Below are 21,194 nucleotides of genomic sequence, written 5' to 3'. Positions count from 1 at the left end.
TAATAGTGAGATAATAGGATATAATGTGCCCAGTACAATGGCTGGTATCTAATAAACATATTCTAGCTATTTATAATAAATACATTACTATTATTACTATCATCTATAGTTTCTATAATGAAGAAATCAGTGATGGGGGCAGCTCTCAACTGGCAATAGGAACTTCTTGATACATTATTTTAAAATTAAAAAAAAACACATATAAAGCAAGCTTTCATGGCTGCTGTGGGGTAGCTATGTGGGAGAATTTAATTTTTTTCTTTATAAACCAATCAATAGGTAAAAAAGAGAGCCCATTCATTCTTCCAACGTGGAGGCAATATCCTCTTCTGATGGAGACAGTTTCTGTGGACGGAAGCCATCCAATCACAGATCAGCCTGTTTGTCCACACCTGCTTCTAGTCAACGGTACAATCTCTATAAAGTGGCCAGACTAAAAAGTCAGATAAACAGGATGTAAGTCAGGCAATGGCTTACCTCCCCAGCCACAGCAAATGAGGCATAACTGTATGTTCTAGGATGACTTAATCTATTATGGCATTAAAATGCTATATCCAGATCTAAAGCTAGAAACCAAATCTCCAAAGAGGAAAAGACATCCTATAACCAAAGCCGCTTATACATAGTTACAGAGGAACTCTATTGTCATCAGTTGCTTGATGGAAAAGAAAAGGAACCTATGTGTGTAGACTTTTTTCCCCCAAAAAAGTCCAAATTAGACCCATTTGGAGGAATGGCATTGGGGAAAATAGCAAGGCTCAGGCAAAAGGAATTGGGTATACCAAGAGAAATACGATGTTCAGAGCAAGAAAGATAATAGTTCCATCACATTCTGAAAATGTTCACTTCTGAGGGCTCTATTGAAAGAGAAATGTTGACAAACTGGAATCAATTTAGAAAGAATGCTGAAGAAGGTGAGAGTCTGGAGCTCATGTCATTTATATGGGCATGTGTCTAGTGCCTAATATCTAGTAGATACTCAGTTAGTGCTTGTGGAAAGTGGGAAAGGTCAGTCCACATAGTAAAGCAGAGAAAGGCAGTGAGGGAGGGAGAGGAGAATGGGACAAGTTGAATTTCCTGAGGCTGCTTGCCTAGGAAAGGTGAAAGCAGGGGGTGAATTAATGCCTCTAATCAAATATCTGAAGGGCTCTCGTGTGGAAGAAAAATGGTACTAGTTTTGTGTAACTCCAGAGGAAAGAATTAGGATTTATGGCTAACAGTTGAATGGGGAAAGATTTTTAGCACAAAATAAAGTAGGACTTTCTAAAAACAAGAAACATTTTTAAAATGGAATGTGCTACCTTACAGAGTAGTAAGAAGTCTTTCCAGTAAGGTGGGTAAATTTCTATCAGAATTATTGTAGAAACCAATTATTTCCAGCTTTGGGTGGAAAGTTAAAAAGTCCATGATTCTCCCACATGACAAGAGCCAATAAGCTGCTCCTACTCATCTGAGGTTTAAAAAAATCACTCGTTTCTGAACTCATTTCTGTTCCTAACAAAGACTGTGGACCATGCAGAGCTCATTCTTGAGCCTTTACAATGCTGTGTGATGGGAAGTGAATTTCTATAGTAAAAATTGATGTGGATTTATACTATACTTTTAAGGTTATTTTTCATAAAACATAGAAGGATAAATTTAAGAAGTGAGAAGTATTTGTACCAAAACTTTTAAAATATCATTTTATCTAAAGATATAAATCTCTTCTTGGTCAAAGGATACAAAATTTCCATCAGACAGGAAGAATAAGTTCAAGAGATACATCGAACAACATGGTGATTATAGTTAAATATTCTCACCACAAAAAAATGATAAGGTTGTGAGGTAATGGATGTGTTAGTTAGCTTGATTTCACCATTCCACACTGTATTCATATTTCACATCATGTGCACCATAAGTATATGTAATTTTTGTCAAATATTTTAAAAGATAGAAATCTGTGTAAGGATAGTTAATCTATTAGATATAAATAATAATACTCCATATAGCTATGTAAAGTTTACATGAAGAAATCAGGCTATGATCCACAGACGGCAATAAATCCTGTTATTCTATTCCATATGCTGCATACATATAAAGCTAGAGGCCTTTTAGTATGAGGTAAGAGTGTGGACAGAGACAGATGGAAAAAGACAAATGACAAAAGTGCTAATAAACAGCCTCAGTTTCCCTACAACTCCTAGTTAGTCGAGTGAAACAAAGGAGGCTCTCTAAGAATCAGTTTCTTGGTGGCTGTCCTGGATGTCTGTAGTACAACACTTCACCCCCAGGTCCCGGATTAACGTGCAAGAGTCTGCTTGTCTCTCCTGTTATAGCCCAGAAGGATCACAAAAGGATTTCCTGCCACATGCTGCCCACCGGTATCTTGGCAGCCTGGCACAGCCCGACCCAAAAGGCACTGCCGCTTGCTGGTTACAGGAGCCATTTGCATTTTCAACCGTGGCTATTTTAAGGTTATGCAAATGAGTTGGCGGGACTTTCTCCTTTAAAAGACAATGACAAAAAAATTCATAGTCTAACATCTCCTTCTTTAACTTTTCTCATACATCTAAACCCAGTACACATTTATTTTTATGGAATCAGACCAGGATACTTTCTTTAAGTCTTCTCTGGAGATTAATTTTGCCTGCCCTTTGAGGAACAGTTAGAACCACTCATCAGGCTGCTAGCACTAGCAAAGGGGAAGCCACGCTGTCGTAACTGGCTCTTGCAGTCGCTACTTCCACTTCACTGTCCTGAAAACTTGATGGTTTATCTGCTTAGAAAACTCAGGAATGTTTCTCACCACCCCACTTCGCTACCCTTTAGTATTACTGAACTGACCCTTTCTCTTTTATAGGTTGGAAGCAAAAAGACGATATATCTTTTACAGCTGCATTCAGTACAGCAGTTAACATTCTCTATAATGATACAGTTCTAAAAAGCTTATATAAAAAAAATTATTTTTGAGAGCTGAGAGGCAAAAACTGGGTGAAGACTTCTGCAGAGAAAATATTTTTAAAATCATAAAACCACGAAAATAACAACTACTGTACTTTTGTGTTAATTTTATAGAAGTCAAGTAGTTTCTGATAGACAAGCGATTGATCCATAAGCTTTTTAAAGAAAATTTGGTAATCTCTTAAAGTATTTGTATGGCTCTGAATGGGTGTGCTTTTCTAACTTTGTTTTAATTTTTATGTTACACATATAATTGTTTCAAATAGGCATTTGTTCATTTTAAAACTTCTACTAGAAGTTACACTGAAGAAAAGCATTCAAAAGAAGACTTCAGAACAGAAAAATTGTTGAATGAGTGAAATGCCTGAAGTAACTCAAGTTACCAAACACAAGTCACTCAGTATTAAAGGGCTGCAGATTTCAGTTTTACTTATTTCGGTTCTGTCTGCCCAGTTCATTTCCAAATTATGTATCAGTTTTACATATTTTAGACACTGGCACCATATGTGAAGCTAAAAAATATTAGCATACTTGTTTATTTTGTTTTATATTCTTATATTTAGTAGTGGTTTCAAAATTCTTGTACAGCAAAGAATGGGCTGCCTGTCGGTTGGCAGCAGGGATGGACAGTGGGAACCTGAGGGGAGGGCTTGAATCTGCTATTACTTAGCACTTTAAAGAAAACTGAGGAAATATGAATTTTTCTCTCCAAGGAATGGTGTAGAGGTCAGTGGCTGCTAGAATTTATGGGATTACGCTGTTGTCCCTACAGAAACTGCTTTGTGCTACCATTGCACACTGCAAATTCTGCTAAGTAACAAGTCCTCTGAAATCTTTAGTTTCCAAGGTTGTGTGTTGAGTGGTAATCTATCCCTTCTCTCTGAGTTTCCTGAAATACAGATACAGAAGAAAGTTTCAGAAAGAAACAGTTTCTCTCAAAAGTATAAGTGGGAAATCCAAACAAATTTGTCTGTTGAGGTTAGGAACAAACTCACCATACCTTTCCTCCAATTAACCACGCTGCTTTCCAAAAAAAGCCAATTTAGGTTAAGGTTACTTTTGAGAAATTTGTACTTTTTGTTTCAGAATCAGTGACAATTTCATGTTTGCTGATCGCTGATATTTGGTCAACAATATTGTAGAGCCAGTTCTTTCTTTTTGTATGAATCTGGCACTCTGCCTACTGCCTTCGAGACTGTAGAAGAAAGCAGAAGAGGGAAGAATAGGAATGATGGGAGAATAAAGAGACTCACTATCATTGTCTCTTTAAAACGGAGAGCCAGAAGGGGCCTTGGAGATCATTTTATTCAGTAATACTAAGTACTTAGAGAATATATGTACATATTTTTGTCCTGTAATACAAAAAATAGTGGTGTCTAGAGACCTAATAATAGGAATATTAAAATGATTATATTTACTTAAGGAACATTTCATATTACAAGGTACTATTGGCCATTGGATAGAAATGATTTATCAATAAGAAAAAGGCTAGTATGTCATAAAAGTGTTCATTTAGCAGGATTCAAAACAATATCCAAGAAGAACCTGAAGAGAAGATTGTGTGTGACACAATGCCAATTTTAAAATGGGGGCCAGAGGCTTACATTTACATAATTTTCTTTATTTTGACTCAACATCTTGGCAAAGCCATTGGCTTAGCCACACACGGTGTATAGCTTGTAATAAATAACTTTATTTTGTGCCTCTCATCATCTGTAAAATAGATAATACTCTTCACCTGTTTCTTCCCTCCCTCCATAGAGTTGTCTGTCTTTATTCATCAGCTCCGTATTTGGAGACTATGTTGGGCTGATGATTGAACAGTGATGAATGAATTAAGGTGAATTACAAGGATATCCTAGAAGATGCTGAAACTAACATGAAATTCAATTATCTAAAATTAGTTTGTAAAACTCTAACCATCATAGAGGCCAAGTAGAGTGTTTTTCCAATTTTTTTGCTCACACAGCTTAGGCTGCATTTTTCTTTTTAGTGATTTATTTTCTTCTTAATGGTACTCAATTTGATTTGACATTATTCAGATTAAAATGCTAAGGGAGAGGTATTATTTTCCTTTACCTCCTAGAAAAGAGGATGCAGTGAAGGGCAGATCACCATCACTTTGATGGTAATGCACTGCCAAACAAAAAAGCGTGTGCTGAAGATTTCATTCAGCAGGGATGGAATCTGAATCGCTCAATAAATCCCCATATTGGTTGGTTTTATAGCTTAAAAGAAGGAAAATATAAAATAGTCTGTTCAGATGACTCACAGATTGTCTCTTGCTCAGTATTAGCAGTAAAATACTAATCCTTTTGATGACCATAAATATATCAAAATACTGTAGATATTTTCAGAATATATAGAAATACATAGAAATAATTCAGATGTGATTGTTGCCTAAAAAATTAGAAATAAAATTTGGCCCATATTTTTTCTAAGAAATCATTAAAAGCTTTCCTTTGTTTTCATATTCAAAAGGATACCACTTGTACATGCAGAATAGCCAACCTGCTTCCCCTCTGGTCAGTACTTGATAACCAGAGCACACACAGACAGAATCTCCTTTCATTGCTGCTCTTAATTGTGAAAGAGTTTTATTCTTCCCCATGTTCCCAAATCCAGAAACTGGTACAGTTCCAAGGTGTCCTGAATACAGATATCTGGCTTTGGATGAAATCTCCAAGGAGTTTTATATTCACTCACCACTTCCTGTGGAAGAAGCAGTTGTAATAATCATTACAAATATTTTGAACTGCAAACTTAGCAGCATTGTTCGCTTTTCTGTTTCAGACATATTCAGCATTGAATCACTGAATAACTTTATTTCTGATTGTGAAATTGAAGCTTTTTGTTTTTCTGCAGAGCAGATTTCATTTTATTCACTTGAAATTAAAGCAAGTTATTTTATATATTCTAATGACATCAGAATATTACAAGTATTTTTTTGGATTTTATTTCTATACTCTTGGAGAGAAGGCCATAACTTGAAAGATAACTGGAAAGAAACTATTATAGTCATTATTAAGATGAGACTATTTATTATAGTCATTATTTAGTAAGGTGAGTTTCCTTAAACTTGGCACATTTCTGTGTAACCAGTGAATTAAGTCACAAGTCATTTAAGCTTCGTGAATATATTTTAAATGTTTAAAATCTATTTCAGAAGCGTAACCAATAAGATATAGTTATATCTGATAACGAAGCACCATTCTGTGCACCAGAGATACACACCTGAGTGGCAAACTCACAGTTTTTTGTGTGTGTATAATTTATGTTTCACCAGCTCTTTCTCCAGCTCCTCACAAATTCCCTGCCCTGTTCTTCACCGTTGACGTACACACGTACCCATACCCAGAGAGTTCTTCCAAGAGTTCTCCCGGGATTGATTGTGAATGATTCCGGTCTGTCTTTTCATGCCGTCTGTGGGTTAGTCCTCTTCTCTTGTTCAGGTCCCTCTCTGCTGGGTAAGACCCCCATATCCACGACCACCCAGCCCTGCATGTGGAGTGCCGGCTGCCTGCCGAGCGCAATGCTTGGCAGTGCTCGCTGCTGTTCGTACCAGGTGTCCCAGACTCTGCTGGACACCAATTCTTGTTTAGCTGGACACAACTTCTGACACAGGAGGCTTGCAGGTAACACACTCCACGCAACATTGTGTGGAAAAGTTAAGGAGAATGCCTTTCTCCTCTTTCCTGTTCTGGTAGAGAGATCACAAAGCACTCCAGGTGCAACCCCAGTGTCTTATGTGAGTACATCCCATTCTTTTTCATCACGGCCTCTCTCTCCCTGGGACCCCGGGGGAATGCAGCCATGAAGAATCCCAAGTGACAGACTCCCTATTACACTTAACATTACTCCTCTCACGTTCAGTTAGTGCTTTGTTACTGAGACAGCCCCGTCAGCATCTGACACTCCACCAACGCACCTCCTTAGGATGAGCTCCCTCTCAAGCGTAGCTCAGGTTCTCATGCAAAGGGGACTGTCCTGCCAGTTTGCTCAGGATTCTGAAGCCAAAAGTTGAGCCAGCAGCACCAGCCACCATGTGCAGATGAAACAGATGAATGAATGCACACATGCCCTGTAACACACTAGAAAACTGCTGTTTAAAATATATTAATGATATTAATAATTGTTTAAACCTCGGTATTTACCTCTTAAAAATCTAAAATAAAAAGGTTTGTTTTGGGTTTTAGTAGTTGGTTTCTACTGAGTCTTGGTGTGTATATTTTTCGTATTATTGCTGTCTCAGTATATCTCTGCTTTAAAATAGTGATACTTTCCCAAAGCTTTCTCCATGTCTCTGTTCTCTCTTCCTACTCTCCTACACTCTTTATTTGCCAAATATATATTAATACACATACAATTCTGACACCCCTCTGAACCTGAAGAAGGGTGTTGTCAAAGGAAAAAGAGGTCAAAAGTAGACCCTTGAAGTCTTCTAGCCCCATTCCTGGTGTGATTCTGGAACTTGTTCATTAAAAGACACTTTTCACAAAAGCTTATTGAGAGCTCGGTGTGTGCCAGGCAAAGATCTTGACTAGTTTGGGAGAACAAGGGGGGCCAGGGAAAACCATCATAGAGTTAGGAGGCATATCCAGGCAGAGGGAAGAACACATGCAGTGGCACACGCAGAGAACAGGATGCATTGGAGGAACTCCAAGTAATTAGATATGCCTGGAACAAAGAGGACATCCGAGGATTTGGAAGGAGCAGAGACTTGCAAAGTGGGTGGAGGTCGTCACATTCTGGCCAGTCTGCAAAAGGAGTGGATACCAATTGTTTAATTTTTTAAAGTTCTTCAGATTTTATGTCAGATAAGAATGCTAGTTCCTCTTGTAACATAGAGCTGGTTACCAAGGAATTGAGGTTGAGATGCATAGTGCATACATCCAAACTACTATAGCACAGTTCATTGAGTTGGACTTTTCCTTCCACTGAGCTCTGCACTGTGTTAGTTCCATCATATTTAAACATCGATAATAGTGCCATTAACCACACTTGTAATGATAAAAATAATGAGTTTGTCACTGGACCATGCTTGCTTTAGAGTTTTGGTTTTTGTATGAATTTGACCTACTAGGGGGAAAAATGCTGTTTTACTGTTAAGACATGGCAATCTCACCAACACTCAGGACAGACTGCTGCACATCCACTGAGGGAAGCCCCTCAGGGGTTTGCTTGGGTTGAATAAAATCCTTCTCTTACTGTGGGGCTGGAATCATATTATTCCTCTGAGGTATGTTGGCAGATAAAGCAGAATGGAGCAACTAAAGAGCTAAAGGACCCTCTTGTACCCCTTCCCTGAGCATCTGGGAAAGACCCATATGGAAATACTAGACAGTGACTGGCTTTACTGATGTTTTGAAGATAGTTGGATTGTGGTAGCTTAGCATGTGTAATGTGAACTTCAAGACTGATCCAAACATTTATTGCCAATTACTATAGAAAGTTGGGTTGATTACTATTATCACTAATCTGTTTGTACCAATATAAAATAATACATATTTGATGAACATTTAAGTTACTTTTCACTTAGTCAAGAATTTCTCAAATAGGGTCATACTTTTTAGTCATTTTATATCATGATATCATCTCATTTCTCTCACCTTTTATTTCAAGTAGATAGGAAGAAACCAACCTACTGGAAACTGATCTTTTTTTTAAGACTTAAGGAGGAACATGTACAACTTTCCTCTATAAGTCATTTTGCTAACAGTTTTTTCCTTAGTTTTTAGTTTTAGCGTTTTAATTATACAATTGATATGTTGATAATGATTTATTGTTAAAAAGTAAAATGATACAAGCCAGGCGCAGTGGCTCAGGCCTGTAATCCCAGCACTTTGGGAGGCCGAGGCAGGTGGATCACCTGAGGTCAGGAGTTTGAAACTGGCCAACATGGTGAAACCCTGTCTCTACTAAATATACAAAAATTAGCCAGGCGTGGTGGCGCGTGCCTGTAATCCCAGCTACTCAGAAGGCTGAGGCGGGAGAATCGCTTGAACCCAGGAGGCGGAGGTTGCTGTGAGCTGAGATCGTGCCATTGCACTTCAGCCTGGGCAAAGAAGCGAGACTCTGTCAAAAAAAAAAAAAAAAAAAAAAAAAAAACTAAAACAATAGGGACATATACAGAGTAAAGAGTTAGTCCCTCTCTTTTCCTTCTCCCCCATGCCCACCATTCTCCTTGCCTCCCCAGCAGTAGTCACTGTTAAGTTTGATGTGTACTCTTTGACATTTGTCTTATGTGTATACTATATGTACTTGTACATACATGCATAGGCAAGTAGATTGGGGTTTGTAAACAATTTATTTCTCTAAATCAAATCCCAGAAAGCGAAGCTTGTGCTTTATGTTATCTGATTTCACTCTGATTTTCTTTCTTACAGGAAAGTATTCTTTAAGGCTTATAGAACTATAGGAATTCTTTGAAGCTTTTTTTTTTTTTTACCTAGTTTAGTTAGCTTATTTTAAAAATGTGTTATAGAAGTATAGGATGTAAGACTTGATTTCAACAGTAGTTAACATGAAAATAACCTGGTGATGTTTGTTGGCAAGGACTAGCTGATGCAGTGTCTGAATGCAATGTTGTGATAACGGTAATAGAAGTATAATATCCTGATCAAGAAGGCACAAGCCTCTTTGTACCTCTCCTTAAGCAGGCCACTTTCAGAATAGTGTATTCAGGTACAGCAAATATAAGGTAAAATACAAGTAGCCCAGAGATTTTATTTCTGTTTGGAGCAATGTGGATACTATCTAAGTGGGTTTGTATAACCCACTAATTACTAAATGCTTTGAAATTAATGGTTATATAATAAGTATAAACAAGTTTGAATTTCATCGACTAGATAATAATGAAATACTTGGTTGATTTGTAGAAAGTAAGCAAGGACTTGGTATTTTTGTAATAGAAACACATCAAAAAATCAATCCTTTAATTGTAATCTAAACCAATTTCATGAGCCTGTGCGTAGTCTAATTGTTGCTACTCAAAATGTGACCTTTAGCCCAGCAGCTTCAGTATCACCTGGCAGCTTGTTAGAAATGCAAACTCAAAGCCCATCTAGACCACTTGAATGAGAACCTGTACGTTACCAAGATCCCCAGGTGACTTAGGAATATTAAAGTTTAAGAACCTGAAAAATTCTGAACTCTCGACTGTGTTCAATGAAAGGTTTAAAAAGTCCATAAAGATGGTGTCTCCAAACTTCTTGTGTATCTTCTTGAAGCATGATGCAATAGTTTGTTAAAGAAATGAGAAAAGTAAAAGATGAGGCAATCGTGGTGGCTTATTTGACTCTTGCATTGTCCTTCTAGGCAATACCATTATTCTTACCTTTTCACATTTTTTAGTATAGGTTGGAATTATTGATAAGCAGTGATAATTCCTAGGATGACCACATAGAAAAATGTTTTAAGTTATAGAAAAAAATAAGATCACTAAGATCCCATAATGTATCATAGACTTATAAAAGGGTTCATTCTATTCACATTAATTGCAAGAGAGAATAAATTTGACTCTACTTTAAAAATATATAGGCAATTTTTTTCTGTGTTCTTTGGAAGAAAACTTCCAAAAAGAAATTTAAAAAATAAAATTGGATCCAGTTGACCCTGAGAATTAACTGGGAGTTAAGAATGTTAAGGCTCTTTCAAAACACACTAAAAACTAGATCATGTGTATGAAAGTATAACTAGGCATGCGAAGTATATGAAATGGATATCATGTGAGTATTGTAAAGGTTCAGAAGAATGAGTATTTGATTAATTCATTCAATAAATATTAAGTGCCCATTATGTGCCAGACATTGTTCTTGGAATTGGGGCTAACTGGAGCTTAGATTTTAGTGGAGGACCTAGACAATACACAAATTAACAGGCCAGCGAAAGTCTGGGTAATACGTGCTGTAAAGAAAAAATAGAGCAGGTCAGGGGATGGTGAATGATTGCACCACAAGCCAGGATGCCACAAGCAGATGCTTCCCTCTTTGGTAATTAGGCCCTTGAGATGATCGGGAGATATGTAAGGAGTTACCATTTGGCCAGACTCTGAATAAAACACAGAGCCATGTGCAGGAAGTGGAGCATAACCAAACTGTAGCAACAGTTCTGTTCTTGAAGTCCTTTTATCACCTTAATTGAATGAGACTGTCCTGTAACCTCAGGACTACCTAGGATGCAAATAAAATCACCCACTATTGGCTTTGTGGTATCCTGAGATACCACAGCACAAGAAAGGAGCATGAGATCCGCAGATATTGTTCTCCACTATCCAAGCTCTGAAACCCTTCAGTCTGAAAGTTGAAAAACAGATTCATTGTAGTTGAAGTCTCACCTGACAGCACCACTCTTGAGTCTGCAGTCTCAATTTCCACATCTGTAAACTGGGAAAGATACCCAACTTGCAAGGTTATTGTGACAACCATAGAGAGTATGTATCAGGTGCCTGACACATACTAAATGTTTAATAAACAGTAGCCAGTATTACTCCCCATGAGGGTTAACTTATTAACATCTCATTTCTAAGATGTTAGAAATGATCCTCAGATTCTTTAGAACCTAAGGTAGACAGTTTCAGCCTTATGATGTTACTAAAATACATAATAACAATTTAGAGTTCCCATACATGAAAGATTTTTCTACCCATTGCCTACCCTCACCCTCCAACTTAGCTCATTACTCCCTCCAGAGAATAGTAGTCGGGAGGTAGGGATGATGAGTGGATAGTCCCCGAAAAGGAAGTTTAGGGGTGTCAGTGTAAAATGTGCACAGATACATATTGTGTGAAGTCAGCTGCATGACAGCCAAATAATTTTATGCATTTTTATATAAAATCCACTCTTATCCATCCTCTAAACCTAGTTTCATTCACAAAGGTAAACACATTTAGTTTCTTTGAATACATGAGAGACTGGCTGGGAATAATCTCCCCAGGAGTTGCCAAAAGAGGTTTCAACATTTGAAGGCCACCCTGAGCCATGGGAACAATGGAGAGGACTCATTGCCTGACTCTAGTCTGTCTCCCTTGCCCCTGAGAGCAGATATCACCTCTTCTTCTCTCAGTTCTGTACAGCTCAGCCTTGACCTTGAGGTTCCTGGGAAGCTGTTAGAATTGTGTCAGGTTAGTACGAAATCTATTCATTCCTAAGCTGATCAGATCCCATTTTCTGACTTGTTGTCATTGAATACTTCACATTTAGTTTACTCTGAAATGTACATTAAAAAAGAAAAGACAAAGTCTTTTTGGATGCTATATATCAAACAGTGTGTTTTGTGATCTTAATGGTTTTTGCTAATTTTAAAAAGCAGTGAGTTGGTGTAGAAAATAGCTGTTCTCATTGAGTTGGTGTAGAAAATAGCTGTTCTCATTGAATGTGTCTTTTAAATGTTCTATAAAACTGTATCAACAAAACAGGGCAAACATCAAGATCTTGAATCACTGGGTTTTTATACAACAGAATGCCCATGGTAGACAAATGCCAAAAACCAGAAAATGCCTAAAACGTAAATTTTAAAAAGGAAGGTAAAGAAGAAGGAATGAGTAAAAAAGGAAGGGAGAAGGGGAAGAAGGAAGAAGGAAATAGAGGGGAAAAGGAAATCAAAGGAAGAGAAGAAAGAAAAGAAAGAATACAATGGAATCAAGAGTCCTATCCTTTCGAGACTAGAGAAAGCACAGGCAGAATTTTATGGTAGGTTCATTTCTGCCTTGCTTCCTGCCTCAGCTTCTGTAGAATGGCCCTTAATCATGGTGGCAGTGATTCTGATTGCAAGGCAGCCTTTGCTGAAGAAAATCTGGGCCATCAGGGTTTTGAGGATAAAGCAGTGATCACAGACTTAAACCTTCCAGAGCCAACTGGGAAATGCCCTCCCATTTGAGATGCCCTGGTTTGCCCTAACGGATAGAGTTAGGGATGGGTGGACATCCCAGTCAACATCAGGGTGGCAAAAAAGTATGCCCAAGAAGTGTGCCCTTCTTGGCTCTCATGTTTCCCAACTACCTACAGAAGGCAGGGGTGTATGGTGTGCCAGTCTACCAGCACTAGGAGCTGCACATTCCACAGCCAGGAAGACCCTCTCAAATTTCTATAAGAAGTCAGTCCAGGCCGGGCGCAGTGGCTCACTCCTGTAATCCCAGTACTTTGGGAGACTGAGGCGGGCAGATCACCAGGTCAGGGGATGGAGACCATCCTGGCTAACACAGTGAAACCCCGTCTCTACTAAAAATACAAAAAAATTAGCCGGGCGTGGTGGCGGGCACCTGTGGTCCCAGCTACTCAGGAGGCTGAGGCAGGAGAATGGTGTGAACCCGGGAGGCAGAGCTTGCAGTGAGCCAAGATAGCGCCACTGCTCTAGCCTGGGTGACAAAGCAAGACTCCGTCTCAAAAAAACTAAAAAACGAACAAAAAAGAGAAGTCAGTCCAGTGAGACTGCCTTACATGGATCCCTACTACCTCCAAGTGGTGTATTTATTGCCAATAGAAGGGACAGGTCCAGGGCATCCCTGGGTATTAGGCCACACTGATTCCTGGTGGTGGCGACGGAGGTGTCATTAGAGGTGGTGCTGGTGCTGCTGGCAGTAACAGTGGTGTGATGAGGTGGGGGAGGCCAGTTTGCTGTAGGGTGCTCAGAATATGGCTCTTCAAATATATAGATCAATTTTTGGTGCTCTTGAGTCTTTTCTGCAAATTCTACTTTCCATATGGAGTCATTTCCCTTTGGCATGAAGAGCATCTTTAGCATACTATGTAGTGCAGTTCTGCTGGTTCCAGATTCTCTCACTTAGGCATATATGAGTATGTCCTTATTTAGCCCTCATTTTGAAGGCTATTCTGGTCTCTTCTTCTGCAGTCCGCAGGCAACCACTGATCTGCTCTCTGTCACTGTAAGTTATATTTTCTAGAATTTCATATAAATGGAAACATATAGTATGTAATCTTTGTGTAACTTTTTTCATGCAGAATAATTTTAAGATCCATCCATGTTGTGTGTACGTCAATTGTTCATTCCTTTATATTGCTGAGTAGTATTTACTGTATGGCTATACACAATTTGTCACCTGTTGATAGACATTTGGGAGTTTCTTCTTTTTAGCAATTGCAAATAAAATTGCTATGAATATTTGCGTTCAAGTCTTTGCATGGGAATATGCTTTCTTTTCTCTTGGGTGAATACCTGGGGGTGGAAAACTGGATCATATGGTAGGTGTGTGTTTATGTTGAACTGTTTTGCAAAGTGGCTGTACCATTTTACATTCCTACCAACTATGGTAAGTAATCAGGGGTCCACAATTAAATAAGGCTCTCCTTGCTACCAGTCTTTCCATTCTTCTTATATTTGCTGTACACAGCCACAAATTGAATTCCAAGTCGTTGAACACAAGCTTTCTTGTAAGGGCACGGAGTTGTTCTGGAAGTGGATCCAGGGTTATTTGGCAGAGAATTCTGTGGCCTGGGGAACTTGGAATGTCATCTGGAGAGGGGAAGTTGTGGCCATAGGGAGGCATGATCTCTTGACTTGAAGGATTTTTTTATTTTTATTTTTGCTTTGTGGAGGGATGTGGCCAAAGGATGACCAGAAGGGGGCCTTGAAAGCATGGAGCTCAGGCCAGTGCCTCTCACTCAAGTCTGAGGGCTATACTGTTCCCTTCTTCTAATCCACCCAATTCTAACCGTCTTGAAAAACCCATCCTGCGTCCTCATGCCTGTATCTTCTGTCATGTGGCAGTTCTGTGTCCCCCTCCTCTCGGTTTTTGCTGTTTGACTTTCTGTGTCTCACTTTCCCAATTTGTGCATAAACTTTTCAGTCAACTACTTTGTCTCCTTTCCCTTCATATATATGACAAAGTGTTATATACATGAATGCTCTTCAAAAATGTGTCAATGAAATGCATGGAGTTTGCTGCTTTTTCTCTGCTCCCAAGTTGGTGTTAATCTTCAGACATTGTCCAGCATACTTGACATTTACACACAGAATCTAGTGTGCAGCTAGGACTTCCTGGCCCAAGCTCTGCCTGGTTAGCCTTCCTAATTTCACCCCAGTTGACTAACACTGCAAACTTCTCTGCGCTTATGCTATGTTTTACTGTTCCAGTGTAAACCTCGGTTTGTTCCCCTGACATCACCTCATCTCATCATTGCCTTTTTAGACTACTTCCTTACTAACTATATTAAGTAACCCAGAAATAGAGAATTTTTATCAGGTTTCCGATTTTCCCAGCATTGGATGTGGTTCTGCCTGTCAGATAGGTCACTAGAGACCCTGGCCATAAAAATATTTCCCAAGGGAGTCATGCCTCAATGTGTTTTATCTATGTTAATCTTTCTTTCTGATGTGTTCTTTCTTTCCTTCTCCATCTGGAAAATGTCTCCAGTCTTTCAAAATTCAGCCATAGCCTTATCTCTTCCAAGAAGCTTTTACTTTTTAAGAGATCTAAATTAAAGTATGTTTCTCTATCCATTATAGCACATCTCTTGTAATATTGAAGACACTAGTACTGTAATTTTTTATTTATTTGTGTATTACTCTCTCACAACTAAAAACTCTGTGAAGATAAGGACCACATCTCATTTAACTTTATTTTTCAGCATTTAACAGTACTAGTATATAAAATCCTCAAATAATTGGTTAATGAATCAATAAATTAATGAATGAAGGAATGGAATGCCTCTTTTTATTCATCTCTTTCCTTTTCTGTTCTCCATGTCTTCTCTTGTTTTACTTTTGTTTCTGCCCTTCTTCCACTGTGACTAAATTTTTGCAATATAGAAATAATAGGGGCTTTGTGACCTTTAGAGTTTTCTTAGCTCTACAAATGTTGGAAAATGGATTTTGAACCTTAGCAAACAAGCTGAAACAGTTTAAACATTTGTTTGTGGGTGCAGCAATGGAAGAAAGATTTCATTGGCATTTATGATGGTGAGTACATTTGTGAGGTTAACATTCTTTGCTCAAGACTGAGAGGCCTCTGGTCAGATCTGCCCCCATTCTAAAGCAACACAGATCATATTCTGTCACACTGAGATCTCAGATAACTGACCTTTGTCACATCTGGGGGCCTCCTGAGATGCCCTGCATGGAAACAAAGATGAACATACTGTTTAAAAATTTTCAGGCTTGGTTTAATCCAGATATTTTTTGTAAAGATATTCTGAAACAATGAAAATAAAGTTCCTAATATGCTGGCCAGCAATAGTAGGTGCCAGTAAATGTTAGTCTTTAATCTTCATCCTCTTTCCCAAGCTTTCTGAAGTTCCCGAAGACATACGTTTCCTTGAAATTTCTCTCAGGATCAGAGTCACAAATAAGGAATTGGTCCAAGTGATATGTGCAAGGCACCAAACATGCAGCTCCTCTTTTCAGATGCCAGCAAATTAATCATCTGTTTTGGCACTTACACCTTTTTTGGAGAGTGAGCTGAATCTAACGCGTGCCCCACATCAACTTCCCGCGGCTGTCATGCTCAGCTGGCACAGTCAGGGACCAACCCGCCGGCCCCACTCCCCAGCAGAGATCCCTTTCCTGGAAACACTGGTAATGTTCTGACTTCTCTGGTTGCTTGAGGAGGTGCTGCAGACCTTTGTGGCGGGGCTGGGAAACACCTGAACGGGGATTTGAGCAGTGTGAGAGCAGACCAAGCTGGCAGTATTCCAGCTCCCACCTGAATCCAGTGAAAGTGACAATAATTAATCTGGTGTACCTAAGTGGCACTATTTACAGTAATATAAAGTAGATGTTAATGTGTAAGAAACAGTTTGAAAACAACCAAAACATAAATAGAAAAAATAGCTGTAATGCTCAGTTTCCTTACGTGAAAAACAAGTCCTATTTAAAGTCTTTGATTCAGTTTTTCGAAATACAATTCAACCTGAATTTTCATTTAAAAACTGGATTTATTAATATATTTTGTGGAAATGGACGTTCTCTATTGCCTACCCACAACTGTTAATTATAACAAGGGAAGTTGCTTATGGAACAGCTTTGCCTATAAGCATTTTAGAGGTAAATGGAATTTAGGTCAATAACCCTTCAATGTTTTTTTTTTTGTTTGTTTGTTTGTTTTTTTGTTTTTTTGTTTTTTGAGACAGAGTCTCCCTCTGTTGCCCAGGCTGGAGTGCAGTGGTGCGATCTCGGCTCACTGCAAGCTCCGCCTCCCAGGTTCACGCCATTCTCTTGCCTTAGCCTCCTGAGTAGCTGGAACTACAGGTGCCCACCGCCACGCACGGCTAATTTTTTTTTGTATTTTTAGTAGAGACGGGATTTTACCATGTTAGCCAGGGTGGCCTCGATCTCCTGAACTCGCGATCCACCCACCTCAGCCTCCCAAAGTGCGGGGATTACAAGTGTGAGCCATGGCGCCCAGCCAACCCTTCAATGTTTAAATGCACCAAGCCTGTTCTCCAGGACTCCTCTTGCCTAAGGAAATAAGAGGAATTGTTTCTTTCCAAATCTTTACAGGCTTGTGAAAGGCGAGGATGCATTTACTGGTCCTGTTTCCTTAAGTCTGTACAGTCAAAAGTCCTTGAAGGTGGGACCCTTGGAGAGTCTGGCAATTACATGTTGTTGGTAGTGACTTGTTTTGACAGTTTCAAAAAAAGAAAAAAGAAAAAAACCACTTAAATCATTTTTCTTTCTCTTTTTAGGAGCATCTAAAGGCCTTTGATGATGAAATCAATGCTTTTTTGGACAATATGTTTGGACCGCGAGGTCAGTGAACTACTTGAGAACTTAATGTGGAAGGAACACAGCAAGAACACCATTTACTTATAGAAAGGGATTATGTTATTTCTGGGGTCTTGGAAATAGTAAGGTACTTAATATTTAGAAACTTAACTTCCTTAACTTTGATATCCTTCCAGAATGTCCAGAAGATCCCATTTCTCCTCCTGCTCAACCTCTCCTGGGATTAAAGAAGTTCTGGGAGCAGGAAGCAGAGACAGAATGAAATGCAGTGCTTTCCTCCAGTGTCTGTCTGGCTACAAAGCCGGGTTGTAACTTTCCTTCTAAACTATGCTGCTTTCTTGTTCCCTCTCCACCACCCATTCATCTTCTACCTTCCTCACATGCATAGTTACACATGACATTTCTGCCCTTAGATGCCTTGATAAATTCCCTTTAAAGATGTGTGTGCTGGCTGGGTGTGGAGGCTCACACCTGTAATCCCAGCACTTTGGGAGGCTGAGGTGGGTAGATCATGAGGCCAGGAGTTCAAGACCAGCCTGACCAACATGGTGAAACCCCGTCTCTACTAAAAATACAAAAATTAGCCAGGTGTAGTGGCTTGCGCCTGTAATCCTAGCTACTCAGGAGGCTGAGGCAGGAGAATCGCTTAAACCCGGGAGGTAGAGGTTGCAGTGAGCTAAGATCACACCACTATACTCCAGCCTGGGCAACAGAGCGAAACTCCGTCTCAAAAAAAAAAAAAAAAAAAAAAAAAGATGTGTACACTTTCTCTGCCTAGGGTCTGCAGGTAGGATGAGCTTAGACATCTCTCCATCCTTCCTTCATCACCAGTCACTTACTCTACTGCAGTGGCCTCCTAACAGGTCTCCCCTCTTCCACTCTTGCCCCCTTCCAGTCATTTATTCAGTGTCAGCTGGAATGATATTCTAAAGACCTAAGTCATACTGCATGGTACTGTAGCTTAAAACTCATCAATGTCATCCCACTGCTCTCAGGTAAAAACCAAACTTCTTATCATGGACTGCACACCCTTGGGCTGTCTAACCCCAGCAATCTCTCCAACTCAGTCAGTATCCGTCGTCCTCACTGGCTTTCATACAGCTACTCAAGCCATCTTTTAATTCTGCAAATACGTAAAATTCTTTTACGTGCTATTCCTTGAGCCTGGAATTCCTCCCTAGGATCTCCTACCCCTCCCTCCAGATGAGTCAGTTCCTGTTACACTTGAGGTGTCAGCTTAAACATTGCCTTTTCAGTTGGGCTTTGCCTCTCTAAGGTATAGTAGTCCGCCCTTAGCATCAGTTTTGCTTTCTGCAGTTCCAGTTACCTGTGGTCAACCATGGTCCGAAAATAGGGGAGCACAATACAGTAAGATATTTTCAGATAGACAGATGATCATATTCATAAAACTTTTATTATAGTATATTGTTATAATTATTCTCTTACTATGCCTAATTTATAAACTTTTCCATAGGTATATATGTACAGGAAAAAGCATGGTACACACAGGGTTTGGTAGTATCTGCAGTCCCAGGCATCCACAGGGGTCTGCTGTGGTCCCTCATCATTCTCTGTTTCAACCCTTGTTTACTACCTTCAGATACTTCATGGTTACCAACAGCAGTTTCTCCCATGAGGGCAGGAACCCTGGCCATTTTACTCACCAGTTATCTCCAGGGTTTATTACAGTTCTGGGAACATATTCAGCACTATATATTTTCCAAATAAATGAATGAATTCTAGACAGAAGGTTTCATTTTACTTGAGCCTTACTGGCTCACAGAACTGTGGAAAGTCCTTAGTTCTCTACAAGTTATTTCCTCAGCCCTATTGGAGGAGAGAGCAGGGAATGAGGAGGTTTTCCTGTTTCTCAAGATCTATAAACAATCACTTGGAGAGTATTTAGGCCATTCTCCATTTTCTCCATGGACTCTATTAACTTTTTAAATGAATGACCATATAGTTTTAATATAATGATACTGATTCTATACAGCTTTGAAAAAAAATCCTTTCACATAGTTTTTTTGCTTTTTCCATTTTATCCTCCTGATGACTCTGTGGGGTAGGCAGGGCAGAATATCTTTATCTTCTAACCTACTTTTACTATGTTCTCTCCCTTACAGGTCTAGTGGGTAGAAAGGAGAACAGCTCAGTGTAGAAGGCATGACCCTCTCCCTTAGGCATGCAGGACCCAGGACCCTCTCCCTTAGGCATGCAGCACCCGGGACCCTCTCCCTTAGGCATGCAGGACCCGGGGGCCCCCTCCCTTAGGCATGCAGGACCTGGGCCCTCTCCATTAGGCATACAGGACCTCGGCCCTCTCCATTAGGCATGCAGGACCTGGGCCCTCTCCTTTAGGCATGCAGGACCCGGGACCCTCTCTTTTAGGCATGCAGGACCCGGGGCCCTCTCCCTTAGGCATGCAGGACCCAAGGCCCTCTCCCTTAGTTAGGCACGCAGGACCTGGGCCCTCTCCCTTAGGCATGCAGGACCCGGGGGCCCCCTCCCTTAGGCGTGCAAGATCCTGGGCACTCTCCCTTAGGCATGCAGGACCCGGGGCCCCCTCCCTTAGGCATGCAGGACCTGGGGGCACTCTCGCTTAGGCGTGCAGGACCCAGGGCCCTCTCTCTTAGGCATGCAAGATCCAGGAGGAACTATGATTTGTTGGTGACAGTGGTTTTCTATTTGACACTTTGACTAGACAGTTAAAACACTGACCTGTCTGTGCCAAGTTCGCTGAGCTTTGCTGCCAGTAAGATTGGCGTGATCTGGAATTATGTGGATGTGGGATCAATTGAGGAAAGGATTACAGTTGTTTACTCTGCACTGGTCATTTTATGGAATTTTCCTTTGTAGCAAGGAGATTGTAAAATTGACAGTTGACAGTGGAATCAGATGAGCTCCACAGTGACAAGGTGTCTAGCATGTAAGCCATCAAGAATCCTTTTTTCTTCCTAAAAGTCTCACACGCTGATGCTGACTGGCACGTCACCTAATAAACCTCTCGGTGTCTCCTAGCCTCTTCTGATTTTGCCCACACCATGTTAGTACTGTCAAGGGGTACTGTTCTGCACGAATACTGACTCAGAGGAAGAGCTAACATTTCTCAAGTCCCAAAGAAAAGAAAGTTTATTACAAGCATTTGTTCCCATCTTTTGGCTAAAACAACTATGATTATCCTTAACAACTGTAGAAAACATTTACAGCACTGTGACAAAAGAAAACAAAAACATCAGGTGCTATATTAGTTTGCAGTATGTGCTTGACTTAATGTACCAATGGATGTGCATTTAATGAATGTTTCCTCTTAACTCAGCACTAAGTGGGTATGAGTCAGACAGAGTAGAGATATAAGATGTAGTAGCTGTCTCCTGGAGCATATACTGTAGTTGGGGAGGTAAAGCCAGCACATCTGAAACTACTGGAAATCAATTAAATACTAAACCATGTGTGTTTGTTTCCTAGGCTGCCATAAAAAGTACCACAAACTGGGTGGCTTAAATAGCAGAAATGTATTCTTTTCACAGTTGTGGAGGCCAGCAATCTGAAATCAAGGTGTCAGCAGAGCCTTGTTC

At 39.8% G+C, this 21,194-nt stretch overlaps 1 protein-coding gene across 4 annotated transcripts in view; it reads left to right on the top strand.

The window, feature by feature from the left end:
- The window catches only part of ELOVL2 (ELOVL fatty acid elongase 2), a 60,069-nt gene that overhangs the window by 15,639 nt on the left and 23,236 nt on the right, over window positions 1–21,194 (top strand). For 2 of the 4 annotated variants that reach the window (XM_073005666.1, XM_007973691.3), the window contains exon 2: window positions 17,580–17,643. In XM_073005666.1, the coding sequence (XP_072861767.1) occupies window positions 17,580–17,643 (64 nt within the window). Of the gene's footprint in view, window positions 1–17,579; window positions 17,644–17,725; window positions 17,747–18,358; window positions 20,546–21,194 lie in introns of those variants that run through there. The other 2 variants (XM_007973693.3, XM_007973692.3) reach the window with 2 other exon arrangements.

The sequence above is a fragment of the Chlorocebus sabaeus genome, chromosome 17, assembly GCF_047675955.1.
Source record: "Chlorocebus sabaeus isolate Y175 chromosome 17, mChlSab1.0.hap1, whole genome shotgun sequence".
Taxonomy (NCBI): domain Eukaryota; kingdom Metazoa; phylum Chordata; class Mammalia; order Primates; family Cercopithecidae; genus Chlorocebus; species Chlorocebus sabaeus.
Note: the sequence above shows the minus strand (reverse complement) of the source record. Positions and strands in the feature narration are given on the sequence as shown.